Genomic DNA, 16,656 nt, shown 5'->3' with positions numbered 1-16,656 from the left:
GCTGAAAGCGGATCCTCCTGTTACCTGTTGCAAATCAGCATAAAGAAATGAAAACCAGGGGAGAAAGCCAGATACTTTAGCTGAGAGAGACTTTTTTTTTTTTTTCTTTTGGTAAATCAGGCTACTGAACAAGTGATTAGCTCCTTTTAACGGTGATGTATGTCAAAATGCACATCCTGTTTTTCTGCTTTTTAATCCTAATAAGGAGACCAGCTCCAGATACTGGGAGAAAATGGAGATGGGAGCTTTTTTTACTGGGCACTTTTTCCTGTCTTACTTTTGTGAATAAAAACATATGTTAACAGTCAAACCAAACCCAGAGAAATGTTGTTCAGAAAACAGTAAGCCTGCTAAATGTATGAGAGACAAATATCATGACTGGCTCTATCAGAGTTTTCTTCATGTTAAAGATAGATTTGGATTGTATTATGTAAAGAGACACAGGTTTTGTTTTAAAGTCAGTGTCACTGCTCAGTAAAAAGAGATGATGTTGCCTGTTCCTGGTTGTATTTCTGGCCAGTACTCTTTCCTGACTACAAGGAAGTTTTAAAAAAACCCAACACCAAACTGATATTGCTTTCTCCTCGTGTCCTGTTGTCGTTGCTCAGTGTTTCGTGTGGTCCAAGGCTGGAAATTTTTAGGGCTCAGAGTAACCAGAGGCAAGAGCTGTGGGCAGGGATGTGAGGCTGACGCACTCCCACGGCACGGATCCAGTTGTGGAGGAAGACAAAGGTCCTGTGGTTTTCTTGGGGAATAATCAGCTGGCTCCTATTGTGGCAGATGCTCTGAGCATCCATCTTAAACAACAAGGCATAATTTAATAGGATTTTTAATGTGCTCTTGTTTCAGTTTGCAGGCTCGAATCAAATCCCTCAGGGGAGGAGAAGATGCCACTTTTTTTTGGCTAAAAATTTTTGGGGCATTTTGTTTAAATTTATGCTGCTGGTGCATCCCCAGCTGATAACTCATGCAGATGTCGTGTGGAGAATTGCAAGGCTTCTGGCTAAAAAAAACACAATTTATTTCCCTTCAACATTTTAATTAGTTTTATAAAAATAAAAAGGAGAGATTAGGAAATGTGGGTTTGTGGGAGAATTCTCGTGGCGTGAGCAGTAAAATATTAGGGATCTGCTTAAATCTGAGTTGCAGATTGTCTCTTTTCGGCTTCTCTTGCAGCTTTTTTTTGGTGAAAGAGGAAAATATTTTTGTCTTTCACTTCTACATTAACAGAATTTTGTCCTTGCAATCTTTAGGGAGGCAGGGAAAGGCATGTTGTCTTTGGTACCAGCAGTGATGATGATGCAGTAATTTTGCTGTTCTCGTTAATGCATTATTTGCATCAATTTCAAGAGCTGCCTTCTGTATGAAAAAGTGATCCATGTCACCCCACGTGTAAAGAAAAGGAAAAAGAGTAAGACACTGTGACACAAACTCCCTATGCAGCCCACTTCTTAAAAAAGACAGAGTAATCATTTAAGAGCTTTGTCTTTGCAGTTCCTTGGGATGGTTTCCCTCTTATTTTCAAGGAAACAATGACTCCATCAGCATCGCCTCCAAAAGTAATCTATTTTTGTGGTGCGTTTAGGTAGACAGAACGGGTTGTGTGACAAGAACAACTAGCACATGCACTTTAAAATTTCTCTGATTTTCAAATAGTATCTAGGTCGTATGATACCCACAGGCGTGATTCATCCACCTGGGCTTTATGCCAGTCAGCAACCGTGTGGATCTCACACTCCAGCAATACTGTAAAATCATTAAAGCTGTATTATTTGTTTTTTTCTGCAAATAACGCTGTTGATACTAACTAGAAAAAATGCAGATAAAGATTTTGTTTCATTAAGTAGCTGCGAAAAGTACAGCGTGGACTGAAAAGAACGGAGAGCAGACATAGCTGACTGAGCCCAGGCAGCTTCCCTTGGCCCTACAGACTGTCCTTTCAAAGGTTGCTCTCTTGATATAAAGTCCCATGTCATAGAACCATACAATCACAGAGTTTTCCAGGTTAGAAGGGACCTTTCAGATCATCTGGTCCAACCATCAACCTAACTCTGATAAAACCCATCACTAAACCATGTCTCTAAGCACTATGTCAATCTGACTTTAAAATCCCTCCAGGGATGGTGCCTCAACCACTTCCCTGGGCAGCCCATTCCAAGGCTTCATAACCCTTTCAGTGTCAAAATTTTTCCTAATATCCAATCTGAACCTCCCCTGGTGCAGCTTGAGGCCATTTCCTCTTGTCCCATTGCCTGGGACTTGCTGCCTGTTGAGGCAAAATTAGTCTTCACCTGAGTGTATCTGCTTGAAGCCCTGCTGGCTGTGAAGTGTTGATCTTAGATAGCTGTGATGAGCTAAAAACTGCCAGTGTTCTGCCTCTGTTAGGCTTTTGTATAAAGATGATAATCTCCTCAAGGGGCAGAAACCTCATACATTTAGTACAAACCTCATGCATTTTTATTTTTTTTTGCAGTGAAGTTAATTTTCAAGAGATGAGATCATGGTTATTTTTAGGCGTGTGTATTATGCAGACAGACACTCTTAATTAAAGATTCAACAAGCCTTGTTCAGGGAACCATCAGGCTGCATTTTTAAAAGATGTGTGGGTGTCTAGGAAAACAAAAATGTGTGTAGCTGGGGTGGTTGTTTTTTTTAGCTGTACCAACATGTTTATCTCAATGAACACTTAACGGAGTAGATCCTTCTGGGGCTCACCAGGTTGCTTACCTTGCATTTCTAGGTGGTGCCTTTAAAAATGTAGGCCCTAATGACTTTGAAAACAAACTGCCTCTTTTAATTCCTCCTGCTGAAGACCCCAATATAGATCTTTTTTTAAAATCATCTATAGAGAGTAAAAGCTGAAATTCCCCCAGATTAACTAAAGAGACAGCCTTCTAGAACTGAGGTATAACCTTTGCCAACTTGTAAAGAAGACAACAGCGTTTAAATTTTATGAATTTAAAACTGAAGAAAAGCATTTTCTCCTTTATTTTGTGTAGTTTGTGACTTCTGTCCCACTTCCATGGGATAGGGAGAGGAGGAGTGTGCTCAGGTTTGCAAGCATGTCTGATTTATGGTGGACTTGTTCTAAGTATTGGTCTTTTTTTGTTTTAATTTCTTTCCTCTAGATAAAGAAGAGGCAACAAGATGTGGTGAGGTTTCTGGAGGCCAATCGCATAGAGTTTGAAGAAGTGGATATCACCATGTCAGAGGAGAAAAGACAATGGATGTATAAAAACATTCCTGAGGATAGGCAGCCCGCGCAGGGCAACCCACTGCCACCGCAGATATTCATCGATGATCGGTACTGTGGGGTAAGTAGCTGTTGTGGTTGTCAATGGATGATATATTAGTATGCTCTGTTGGCCATTTAAAAAGCTGGGCCGTGCTGTTGAGCTTTCTCCAGTAGGATCTGAATTAATGGTGACAGTTTGGGGCGATAGGAGCAGGTGATGATCCTACAAAATTCGGATCATTCATCTGTAAATCCAGAAGTTGTCATCAGCTGGTGGATTCCCTCCACAAATGTGAGGATTTGTAATATCACATGCTTCGGGTACGACCTGTTGATGGCCAACCTTGTGAAACTCTGCTATAAGCTGAGGATTTATGGGTTTTTTGCCACTTGGGTCTAGTTCAGGCACAAAAATTCAGAAGGAAATCTTCGGTGTAGTAAATGAGAACATTGCCTAGACTGAGTTATATTTTCATTCTAATTAAGCTCCTTCTCTGCTTGAGACTTGTCTTCCTCTGCTGAAATACTGCTAAGCGTGAGAGCCCGTGAGTCTGACGAGATCGATGGGTGGACTGGTTTCTTTGATGATGTAGGCTACAATGATTTCTCAGTCCTCTAGTGTAAGCTGGAACATTAGCCTTTGATATGTCCAGAATGGTAGTCGACCTGTTGATGGCCAACCTTGTGAAACTCCGCTGTAAGCTGGAGATTTATGGGTTTTTTGCTACTTGGATCTAGTTCAGGCACAAAAATTAAGAAGGAAATCTTCGGCGTAGGAAATGAGATCATTGCCTAGACTGAGTTATATTTTCATTCTAATTAAGCTCCTTCTCTGCTTGAGACTTGTCTTCCTCTGCTGAAATACTGCTAAGCGTGAGAGCCCGTGAGTCTGACGAGATCGATGGGTGGACTGGTTTCTTTGATGATGTAGGCTACAATGATTTCTCAGTCCTCTAGTGTAAGCTGGAACATTAGCCTTTGATATGTCCAGAATGGTAGTTTGGTGGATGAGAAGCTTGACATGAGCTGGCAATGTGTGCTGGCAACCCAGAAATCCAACTGCATCCTGGGCTGCATCAAAAGCAGCGTGGCCAGCAGGGTGAGGGGGAGATTCTGCCCCTCTGCTCTGCTCTGAGGAGATCCCACCTGGAGCACTGCGTCCAGTTCTGGAGTCCTCAGCACAGGAAGGACATGGACCTGTTGGAACAGGTCAACAGGGAGCCACGAAGATGCTCCGAGGGCTGGAGCCCTCTGCTGTGAGGACAGGCTGAGAGACTTGGGGGGGTTCAGCCTGGTCTTTTCATACTTTGGCCATGTTGACTTGCACATCTTTTAGAAGGTGGGTTTGAGATACCGATAGACTGGCAGATGGGAGAAAGGGAGGTTTGATGTATCACCCTGGCTGACTCGGGAAGGGATTGGGCAAGGTTTGGCTGTGAATTCAGCAGGAGAATGAAATGGGAAAGAGGGTCTTTATAATCATAGTAGCTGGATCAGATTAAGTACTGACTACAGTGTGGTGGAGATACATCCAAGCTGGTTCTAACTTAGTCCCTGCCAGACTCAGCAGTGCTGTGACTAAGCTGCTTCTGGCTGATGGATCGTTCAGATCTGCTGTGAACCTGTGAACTGCAGTGCAATTGTTAGCTTAATGCAGGAAGCTGGTGATCTAGGACAACTGAAAGAGGGGAGATTTTGATGAGATCTGGGGAAGTACTTCTTTGCTGTGAGGGTGGTGAGAGCCTGGCCCAGGTTGCCCAGAGAAGCTGTGGCTGCCCCATCCCTGGAGGGGTTCAAGGCCAGGCTGGATGGGGCTTGGAGCAACCTGGTGTGGTGGGAGGTGTCCCTGCCCAGGGCAGGGGGTGGCACTGGATGATCTTTAAGGTCCCTTCCAGCCCAAACCATTCTGTGATCCTTTGATTCTAAGTGTTTTACTCTCCTGCTTAGCCAGTGTGGTACACTGCAGCTCTGAGCCTTGGGCACTGTTTTAGTCTGGGAGAATCTTCCCAGAACTTTTATTCACCTTTGAACAAAATGTTGTAGAAAGACCACAATTGGGCCCTCTTTGCCTTGCTGTGTCTTTTCGTATTTTGGCGATGTTGACTTGGACATCTTTTAGGAGGTGGGATTGAGATACCAGTTAGACTGGCTGATGGGAGAAAGGGAGATTTGATGTATCACCCTGACTGACTCAGGAAGGGATTGGGCATACCAGTTAACGAAATATATCTGGCACATGGAAGGGATTTTACCCTCGCTCATGGATCAGCCCCTCACTTAAAAATAACATTTATGTTGTTCTGTGTGATTTTTAGTTTGCCTGGGAAATATAATGGAACATCCCTCCCATATGTTTTACATTGGCCTTACTTGTTCATCTCAGCAGAATAAATAATATCTTCCTACTTCTGGGTAAGAAATATCAGTTAACGAAATATATTTGGCACATGGAAGGGATTTTACCCTCGCTCATGGATCAGCCCCTGACTTACAAATAACATTTATGTTCTGTGTGATTTTAGTTTGCCTGGGAAATACAATGTTTTAAGTTGCTTCTTACCCTTTCAGCTTGTCTTGTTTTCACCCAGTCTTGGAAAGTGCTGTTTGGAATTGGCGAAGAAGAAGATGTCATGCAACATGTGAGATGATCTTGTTAATCTGGCTGCTCAGCTGATAACCTGTTCTGGTTGTGCAGAGCTAATCCTATTACTAGACCTCAGCATTTGCATGAACATCTTTAAAGAGCCAACACGCTTTGAAGGAAATGGTGTTTTCTAGGATGAAGGAAGAAGGATGTGCAGGATGTCCAAGGCTCATCAGTTCACCTGCTGCATTAGTTAAGGAAGAGCTTGGGTAACAGAGTGGAGGCAAAACATTAGGCAGGAGGCAAAGAGGGTTAAAATATCACAATTAGATGAAGTCAGCAGACATCGCACAACTTGTCTCTCTTTGTCATTTCCACAGTGAGTGTCTTCATATGTTTGTCTTGTCATAAATGATAATAATAAAAGAAAATCACTATTAGATAACTTAAACTGAAGAGGGACCCACTGAATGTTCTGTTAGTTGAGTCAGTGAAAATTATGACTTATATTTCTCATCCAATTTGCTCTATTGTCAAACACTGTCTCTTTTTTTCTGCCTGCCAGTTCTACAGCCTAACTGGAAAGCTGCCTACGTGCTCTTTCTGCCTTATACATTCTTAATGAAAATACAGACTTATTTAATAAGTAATATTTAACAGTAATAATACTGGTTTTTTCTGTGTTAGTAAGAAAAATAATGCTTTTACTTTGTCTCCCTTTTTCACTTTAGTAGAAAACCTCAGCAATGAGCACAAGGGTAGTATCTCAGATTTTTCTCGCTAGGACGTTACCATTTGAAATAAGCACTTTTCACAATGTAACTGCAGTATAAAGGAAGTCTGTCTTCTGTATTTTCAGTCAGTATCCAAAATGGGTTGGTGTGGGCCACCCATCTATACATTGTGTCATTTTCTAGGTGTCCTGATGTGTCGTGGGCCTGTTGAGCTATGAACAGCTTGCCCTTACGTTACTTGGCAGGCTGTTACTTTGTGTTGCTGGTCACTGGCTTGTCCTTCATGCTGATTTGTCTTTTTCCCTCAGTTGCCCTGTTCCTTGCTCCCTTTCTCCATGTACATCAAACTGGAGACCTTGTTAATGGCTGTTTTCAGCTTTTGCTGTTTGCTGTGTTATCACTTTATTTTGCTTTGCCTGGAAGAGCCATGATAAAAGTATTGGCCTTGAGCCCAATCTGCTATTTGGCCCCTGCCATCCCAGCACTCTGGGAACCATCTCCTGGAGACAACTAGCAGTTAGACCTTTCTCCTCTTCTCCAGCAGGAGAGGAAACTGTGGAGGAAATTAAGAATGGCACCTTCCTCTTCTCCTCCAGGACGGAGGTTTCCACCTCAGTTGCAACAGCCCTCCAGTTTCTTGAACATCCCAGTGTAACCAGAAGGTTGTACTGGTGTGTGCAGAGACACTGACGTTGGCTTTTCGTAGGGTTAAGCGACCAGTTGGGAATGCCCCACTGGAATTTTACACAGACCATGGAAAGTCCAGGCAGGTGGAGAGATGGCTGCAGATGGGTGCAGTAGGGCCTGTAGCACCACGCCAAGCACTGAAATGCTTGAATTTTTGGCTTCCAGAGTGGAATTTGCAGCCCCCAGCTAGGGCTCTAACTTCTTCACATGGCAGGTAAGAAAATGTTATCCAAACAGGATCTGCAGTTGCCAGAACACCGGACACAGAGAGCTCTTAAAGCAGAAAGCAAGAAATGCTGAGAAAATGATGTCTGAAATTAGGCCTGTGCCTCACACCTCCCTCCTCCGCTTTCTCTGACATCTCCACAACTCAATACACAACCCTTCTTAGACTCAAACTGACTCCTGGATCTTTCAGAAGACTGGAAATGTCCGTTTCGCAGTGAAATCCCACTTGAATTTTACCCTTACAAAGCTGTGAATTAGCACTTTGAAACATGGACAGTTTTATATGCAGAAGCTTTCCACTGATGTGAGGTGGCCTGAAATTTAGGCCGATGAAAATTAAAAGGGACTCCTGGTGGGAGTTTGAACTGATAGGAAAATATTTACATGGCAGGCTGACTTTTTTATTTTTACCTGTTTTTTTTTTTTTTATTTCCTTTTTTTTTTTTTCCTTTCTTGGAAGCTGCTGATACGGTTTAGAGTGTGAGGCTACGTCCTGATAGAGCACCTAGTGGGTAGCAGTAGAAACAGAGATATGTGATATTTATTGTCCTTTCCTGAAATGTGATATATGGGTATCAACTCCATCAAAACAGTGAAGACTGTAGACAAGAAAGAAATGAAATAGGCTGCTGAAAGAGGTGCAGTGTTCTCGAGAAACTATTCAACGTGCAGGCAACTACTGTGGCACTGATTTCTTTGCACTGTTAACTATAAGTCCCTTCTGTTTTTTTTTTAAAGACCCTGGAAAGATTGATACAAATTTCTTTTTCTTCCTTTTTTGTGTTTGTCAAATGACAAATCGGTATCTGGTCACTGAGAAGAGAAAGAAAAGGGAAGAGTCTGTAAGGTTGTAACTTCCAGACTATGCCTGTGGTTTTCCTCTCTGCTTCTCCACTGCTTTTCTGTGTCCTGAGGCAAAGAGCTTTAGTTCTGTGTGATATATCCTTAAGAAAAGGAAGCGTGGTACCAAAGTGTAGAGCAGCCAGCCTGCCCAGCATAAGACCTTAAAAAATAGAAACTCCACAGTTCAGTAAAAATAAAATAATCCAAGAATTTTACCTTCCCCAGAGCCATTAGAACTGGTATCTTAGTGCTGCTGGTTACCCTGCAGTGGAGAGAGTACCTTCCTGCTGAGCACCGCAGTTTTTATTTGTATTTTATTTTAATTTTACTTTATTCCTCTCTGCTTTCTAAACTTCTTGAATAGCTGTTACAAGGTGAAGTAGCAGATATTTGCTTGTGAACCATCCCACCACATAAAGATGATAGCTGTCAAAGATTTGATGCATCTCTGGAGATAACTTACTCTGGTTTTAGACATTCTGTTTCCTAAATAAAATGATATAGAGTGTTATGTATTTTAAAACATTTGAAGGTGACCAGTATAAAATTAGAAATGTCACCTTTACAGGAGATAGTAGAAAATAGCACACATTTTTTTCTTTTAGATTTTTATATTTATTACACTGCTGTTCTGCAGAACTGATGCATAATCAGTAAGTGTGACAGAAGCTACTAACAATTTTGTATAGGATCCTAATTCTCCTTTGCATGAAATGAAAAGTTCCTATTGTGACATAGAGGTTTATTTTGGAAGGTGTCACGGCTAATTTGGTTAAAGTCTTTTATAAAGGACCTGATCTATTAAAATATACTGTGGAAAGGGTAAGAAAGCTTACACAGTGAAAGCAGTACTTTGAGGATGTGGTATTGCACAGGGTATGCATGCAGGATGAAGTAAGAAATTATTTTTCACCACTATTTCACTTGTGATTGTGCTAATCTGGTCATGTTCTAATACACACTTTGAAGATGCAGCAAAGTTATAATCCATTTATAAGTAAAAACCCTGTTAATCCCTTGCAGTGCCGTTACAATGAGTGGGGCTTTCTTCCTCCTTTAGTAGATTCACATTTTTGTTCTTCTCGGAATTAACCACAGAAAATAAAGAGAAGGTGGAAAGATGATTCTGCCAGTGTCCAATTCCTAAAATAAACAAATGGCAGGGGAAAATCTGTATTTCATTTAGTGCCCTGACATGTTGCCTAATATTGATTATGGGTAAAATGTTCTAAAAGGAAAACCAACTCACACGTGGTTGTCGTGTCCCTTGTAAAGTTATATCTACTTTAAAGCAAGTACTTGTTTTAAAGTAGATGTAACTTGTTTTATTGTTTACTGCAGTAAACATCTGTCCCTTAGGAGAGGAGTAACAGGTTGCTTTGTAGAGTGGATTGTATAAGCTCCTTAAAGATCCTGTGCAGAGATCTCATTAGAGGGTCATCTAATTGAAAACTGTCATGTTTAGACCGTCCTGTGTCGTGCAGACAAGATCTCCTTGGTTTTGTGTATTTATATAATATTAAAAAAAGACTCTCACATGCACACAGGCTCCATCTCCAAGGCAGAGCTGTGCTGAGTAAGAGCTTTCCATTGTAATCCTAATCGGATCAGTGAAGGAGTGTCATCTGTCCTGGAGAACCGGACTGCCCTGTGCAGGAGGGATGCTGGCAGCTCCTCCTCAGTGCGACTCTCACATGCACACAGGCTCCATCTCCAAGGCAGAGCTGTGCTGAGTAAGAGCTTTCCATTGTAATCCTAATCGGATCAGTGAAGGAGTGTCATCTGTCCCGGAGAACCGGACTGCCCTTTGCAGGAGGGATGCTGGCAGCTCCTCTTCAGTGGCAGATCCAGCTCCTCCTCAGTGCCAGATCCAGTGTTAACTCACCCAGTGGCACAGCACTGATTCACTGCATTGAAGTCAGGAGTTCCCCCTTATTACTTGTAAAAGCAATTACCTTGCCCCTTTTGTAAGAGCGAAGAGATCATAACCATATATTGAAAAATTGTTGCCAAAGAGAAACAAATAGGAACAGCATTCCAATAGATTATCTTTGAGGGCTGACTGATAATTAGTGCAGTTTAAAAAATCTGTATAAAAAGCAGTGCAAGTTCTATTTGGGCGGGTTCCTCATTTTTCTGCTTCTTGGTGTGGTCAGCAGTAAGGATTTGTCAGAGATGTGTACCAAGCTCACTCTGTCACTTGTGGCAAACTAACAGCAAACGGTGACAAAGCCAAGTTGCTTTTTAAAAGAAACTTACTGCGAGGAATTTTCTTCACTGTGTACCAAGCTCACTCTGTCACTTGTGGCAAACTAACAGCAAACGGTGACAAAGCCAAGTTGCTTTTTAAATTACTGTCTTTGAAACTTCATTAGATACAGTCTTCTCCTAATCTCAGTTGGTAGACAGTGTCTGTGCAATTGCTAATTGTAGGTGCAGTCTCCTTTGTGTTAATGTTTTGCTTTCACCTGGTGCCATCAAGCTTGTGTTGTTTTCATAGAATCATAATGGGGTTGGAAGGGACCTCTGGAGATCATCTAGTCCAACCCCCCTTCCTTGAAGCACAAATAGTGATTTCTGCTGAACGGCAGCGCTGCCAATCCTAACTTTGCTGGGCCAGTAAAGAGTTTGTCCCAGCAGTGATGGTGTTTGTTTAAACAAGCCTCAGAGTACCTGCTGAACAAAATGCTGGGCCAAATTAATTATGGCAGTGTCTGTAATCACATCACTGCAGTGATACCCTCACGTTGCACCAGGGGAGGTTCAGAAACTACTTCTGCAGGATAAAAGCTATTTTACGTTTTTCTGCTTTTTCAGGGAAAGCACCCGAAACTGTAACAATGAGAGGGGAACTCTCAAAAAGTAATGAAATTAGGGGTGAGGAGGCAAAGAAGTGCTAACTTTGGGAGTGACTTGCACAGACTGAACTCTCAAAAAGTAATGAAATTAGGGGTGAGGAGGCAAAGAAGTGCTGACTTTGGGAGTGACTGTTGCACAGACAAGGGAGCATGTGGAGGCACGGAGACTGCCTGATGCTACTCTATTAAAAGCAAGTGTGTGCACAGTCAGTGTTACAGGGATTTCTCTTGTTGAATGCATTCAAGTTAGGCGTAACTATTCATCTTAGATATTTAGAGATAATTGCTGTGTAGTGATGAGCACATACCTGAAATTTCCTGAGAATTCCAGAGTATTTTACATGTCTGAAGTGGTTAAAGAAGGATTAATATTTCCATTCTGCAGTTACGTGGTGGAGGAAAAGCCTCTGCACTGGGTGCTTTACTGTTTGCTGGTGGTCATAGAGGAAACCTTTGCCAAATCACCAAGAGAATCTGAAGCTTCTTGACTTCTTGCCAGTTGCCCAATCCATTCACTAAACTGTGTTCTGTTTTTTTCTTTTTTTCCCTTGAAAACTGAATATTGTCAGCTCATCTAACGACAGAAGATTAGCAGGTGTCCAACGCAAGAAATGAATCAATAAAAGTAGTAGTAACTCTTTGAGATCAGAACCTGAAAACCTAAAAGGAACTTAATCATGATGATGAAGCTTTTTTTTTTTTTTAATCTTTCTATTTAACAAGTTTCTTTATTTTCTTATATATTTTCTTTATGTTCTTTAATATTTTATATTTAAGTATGTGGTTGTCCAAGGCTGAGGTATGATTGCTGATTTCAAAGGATACAATGATGATGGAGTATCTGTTCCACCACAGAGGAAATAAGGAGTTGAGCTGCCTTAGGACTTCTTCTTGGAGATTTCCACGTTAGGAAGTATTTTGTGTGCTAAAATGCAGATTGGAAACCTGATCAGAAACGTATTTGCATTTTTAGGCACTTAAATACCCTTTAAAACATACCTGCAATAGATTTCTTTTTTATGCAAGCCCATGTTTATATTTTCCTGTCAAATAAAGTAGCGAAAAGTGTTGTAGTTAGAAAATTTATGTGTTTTTCTTTGCTTGGTGATACCCTGGCAGTTTAGAATAGCTTTTATGTTTGCATAGGAGAATATGGGTAAGCATCAAGATTTTCCTCAGCATCATTACATATCCCCCTTTAGCACAGTACATGGTGTGCTAAGAAAAATCAGGAAAACACAAATACAAATGTTGACCCACTTTTTTTTTTTTTTTTCCCTTCCTCTCTAGGATTACGATAGCTTTTTTGAATCAAAGGAGAGCAACACTGTCTTCGCCTTTCTTGGCCTCAAACCTACTTTGGCATCAAAGGTCAGTGTAGCGTTACAGACTTTTCATGGTTTTCTTGAAATACTGAGATTGAATTTTCTTCAGACTGAAGGAACTCTCTGCGTTTGGATGCACCACTGCCCCGATCCATACCTGGTCCATATCAGCTTCATGCTAATGAGGGAATTGAAACGGTTGCCATGAAAAGCAAAGTGTTTTAAATGAAACCACGCATTATACAGGGAAGTTAATTTGAGCCAGCAGATAAATGAAGTTTAAAGAATGCGTTCGCTTTCACATTATCAATCTAAATTGAAAACAGCTGACTTAATTATAACATGAGACAGAACTAGGATCTTAATCACTGGAATATCTGCAGCTTATGTTACCAAACCATCATCTTACTGGGCCAGCCTGGCATAATGGCTCAAGCAGGACAGCATTTATCCATTAGCCATGAATTTATAGTTTTCAGTTAAATGCTGACATGCTGGAGTGGTGAGGAGTTATATCAACTTTTTGAATAAGAATTCAGTTTTAACAAATACACATATACAGGTGAGAACACGAAGCCAGGTAACATCTTTCTGTTGAAGGCAGTGTAAGGAGGAGATTTTATTCCCATATGGAAGCCTGGGCACTTGTTCAAAGAGACTGTGTGGGTGCAGTAGAGGAGACACATAGGGGAGGATTTTTTCCCCTTGCCTACTGTAGAGATAGCTGTGTTTGGCAGTAGTACTGTTTCATGCCTGGATGGTAATTCTTGGGTATCTATGGAGTTCCTCTTCTGCCAGGAATTTATTTCTGGACCCCACGAGGGACAGGAGTGGGAGGGAACCTCAGCAGGGAACTGCAAAAGCAGGTTATTTTGGCAGCCTGCCTTGCTTCCGTGCTTGGAGAACTAGTGCTAGGAAAAAAAAAAAAAGATGATGTCCTGCTGCAGTCAGAAATAGCAGCTTCTGTGCAGCTCTGTTCCTGGGAAATAACCCGTTGTAGGGCCTGGGGGAGTGTCTCTATAAACTTGGCTAGATCATGGCTTCTGTCCTGTGGTGCATCCTCAGCTGCTGTGTGGACCAGGCTTAGGGAACACCTTTAACGTGCAGGTGACAGGCACAGGAGATGAGAACGTGTTCATAGCGTTAAGAAACTTGTCTTTTTTTTTTTCTCTTCTGAACAGGAGTCGGAACCCTAGAAGGACTATCTGAAGTATGGATGGACACACCTCCCAGATGAACGACCCTGTTCTTCAGCACACAACAGCTTCCCTAATGGATCACTGTGACAGAGCAAACACGTCATTAGTAGCAGTCTGCTTGCCACCGGACGCTGCTCTCCAGTAATTTGGAGTTAATTACACACGTATGAAACAGGATTAAGGCCAGGCTACTCACCTTCCTTTTTTAAAAATGCTCATTGTGGATGTTTCACTCTTGTCTTTGGATTGCTGTTGCAACTGGCACTGATATTCTAACAGGCACGTGTGTTTGAGGATAAGGAGTGGAAGTGTTGGGCTTCTGTCCCTCATGGATACACTTACGTAATCAGATTCCTTACCTTTTTTAATTCTTCCAACTACTGTAGTTGAAATTAGCTCCTCAGGATAGTTAAAGTGCTGGTGGTTATTAGAACGTTTATGCTGGCTATGATCCAGAAGGTAAAAATCATCAATCCTAAGATCTCAGTCTAAGCCAATAACTGCCGTAATTTTTTGCTCTACGTTTATTTATTGCGATATTTATGTTAGCTCCTGTTTATTGTAAGAGACACGGGCTGCTAAACTTCTTCACGAAAACTTGATTTGTCTGACGATGCACATTGCCACTGACTGTTTAAAACCACTTGTTGTCATCATGGAGGAGATGCCAAAGTGAAATATGTTGAGATGGTTCCTGGTCCAAATGCGGGTGAAATGCGCAGGAAAACACTTGGTGAAAAATACCGGGTAGTTCAGGAGAGGTCTCATAGCTAGTGATTATATTGTTCTCTCTTGACTGGGAGAGGCTTTAACACCCAAAGCTGGAGCTCTGTAGTTGGACTATCTTAAAATGAAGTTTTGCCAAAAACCTTGAGTTTACCTTCAACAACACACAGCTCCACCATGAGCCACGTGAGAGTCAGGGGGATACTTTGAGAGCCAGGGCTTGGTCCCATGAATGGTTAAACCCTCTACCATGGTCCAAGAACACACCTAACCCACCCGGCTGTTGTCCTGGTTATATCTCCAGGCATGGAAGTGTGGAGGTGCCTCAGGGACAGCAAGGAAGCTGAGGGTGGGCTCAGCTGAGGAGCAGGAGCCAAGCGAAGGAAGTGGAGGTGGTTCCAGTGGGACAGCATTGATGCCCATCCCAGAACTTAGGCCTGTGACTTGCCAATAACCATTTAAAAAATGCATTCTAGACAGAAGTCAAATTGCATTATGCATTTTGAATCAAGTCTGGCTGTAGCAATAACAGCTATGCTGTGCTGGAGCTTTTACTCCAGTGATTTCGTAATGAGAGGGCAGTGCCATTCCAGGAAATGTCCTGATGTCTTTGGGTAAATGAAAATCAACAGTATATGGGAAAGCTGCTTTGCAATCCCAGCATCACTCAGACTGTGTGCTTTGAAGGACGCCAAACTTGTAAAAAGTGTCAGAAAGCAACACTTTGTGCAACAAATCCTGTGTTCTGTTTAGAATCAGTAACCGTGGCATTCGAGAGGTGTTAGTGGGAAGGGAGAGGTGGAGGTCCAGCACTGCCAAAATCAGGGCTGACACCAACACCAGCTCAGGTCGGGTATGGATTTGTCCAGCAGAATGTTAAAAATATCCAAAGATGAAGATCTCATAACCCTCTGGGTAACCTGTCCCAATGCTCCAGTGATCTTCTAGTGAAAACTTCCTTTTCATGTCCAGCCTCAGCTCCCAGGGTGTAATTTGTGTCCATTTCCTTTGCTGTTTCCTGGCACTCATGGGAAGGGATTGGCACCATCCTTTGTGTTGCTGCCCTCAAGACAGTGGTAGGCTACTGTTAGGTCACCTCTTGGCCACCTTCTTACCAGACCAAACAAGGACCAGGTGGAGCGAGGAGCACCAAAGTCTGTGGTTCTATTTACTGGTCAAAATCTTTAGCTGCAGCACCTTCTCTAGAGGAATCCTGAATGGGAGTTCAGAACATGCATATATGTAGATGTATATACGTATATGGATGTGCATTTTTAAGAAATACTTTGCCTGTGGTAAGTTACTGTGATGTTTTTGTCACCAATGCCATGTTTTCATGAGACAAGAACCTCACCGTAGGAAGGGGGTGTGACGTGAGGTGGAGCTGTATGTTGTTAACTTCACCCAGTTCAGTATAACTATTCCTAAAAAAAAACCACAAAAAAAACAGTTAAAGAAAAATATTTAACTTTACAAATGAATACAGGTAGAAATTTACGTAATTATGCAGTTGATTACAGAGAAGCCATCCTGGATTTATCCTGTACTTGATATGTTGTAAACTTTGAGAACTGCCTGAAGTTCCAGTTCTGAAAAACTTATTTAGGTAGCGTGTCAGAAAATAAATCCACGTGAGGAATCCTGGGCCAGATCCCAGGTTTACTGACGGGAGAGGCAAAACCCAGCGCTGATTTCTCCAGGGATGAAATTAGTTTCACCAAACTCCTCTGGAGTTTTTGATAACTGTAGAATAGAAGGCTAGCTTGTTTCAGAGCACGCGTGGTGGCACCGGCGGTGGTGTGGAGGACAACACTAGCTCCAAAGACATCCTGCTTGCTTGCATGGATTGGCAGTGTAAGTCCCTTAGGAGATGTGCTTTTGAATTATAAAAGTGGCTAGTTTTAAAAAAAAAAAAAAAAAAAAAAAAGCATATATATTGCTTGAATGTGAATTTGGTCTGTTGTGCAACAGCCTTATTTTTGTAATTAAAAGAAGTAGAGTTCTAGTTTGTTACACAAGATAATCCGGAATATTTTTAATGAGTTTTGTAACGACGAAATGGGGTAACTGAAATGGGCTGTGGAAACCGGAGCCGTCTGTTGAAAGAAATAGCAAATCCTTAAGTTTTGCTTGAAATATTTGCATATAAAGGTATGCTTGAGAACCAAACGATCCCCATTTTTAGCTAATCCTTGTAACTGCCCCGCTTTTATTAAAAAGGGGGAGTGGTGTGGGGT

General features: G+C 41.9%; 1 protein-coding gene across 1 annotated transcript in view; it reads left to right on the top strand.

The window, feature by feature from the left end:
- Positions 1-16,346, top strand: part of SH3BGRL2 (SH3 domain binding glutamate-rich protein like 2) — a 33,357-nt gene extending 17,011 nt beyond the window's left edge. Inside the window, exons 2-4 of the mRNA XM_014949353.1 lie at positions 3,129-3,314; positions 12,460-12,540; positions 13,676-16,346. Of these exons, the coding sequence (XP_014804839.1) occupies positions 3,129-3,314; positions 12,460-12,540; positions 13,676-13,690 (282 nt within the window). The 3' untranslated portion in view covers positions 13,691-16,346. The remainder of the gene's footprint in view (positions 1-3,128; positions 3,315-12,459; positions 12,541-13,675) is intronic.
- The last annotated feature ends 310 nt before the right edge of the window (positions 16,347-16,656 follow it).

The sequence above is a fragment of the Calidris pugnax genome, unplaced genomic scaffold, assembly GCF_001431845.1.
Source record: "Calidris pugnax isolate Ruff unplaced genomic scaffold, ASM143184v1 scaffold132, whole genome shotgun sequence".
NCBI classification, from domain to species: domain Eukaryota; kingdom Metazoa; phylum Chordata; class Aves; order Charadriiformes; family Scolopacidae; genus Calidris; species Calidris pugnax.
Note: the sequence above shows the minus strand (reverse complement) of the source record. Positions and strands in the feature narration are given on the sequence as shown.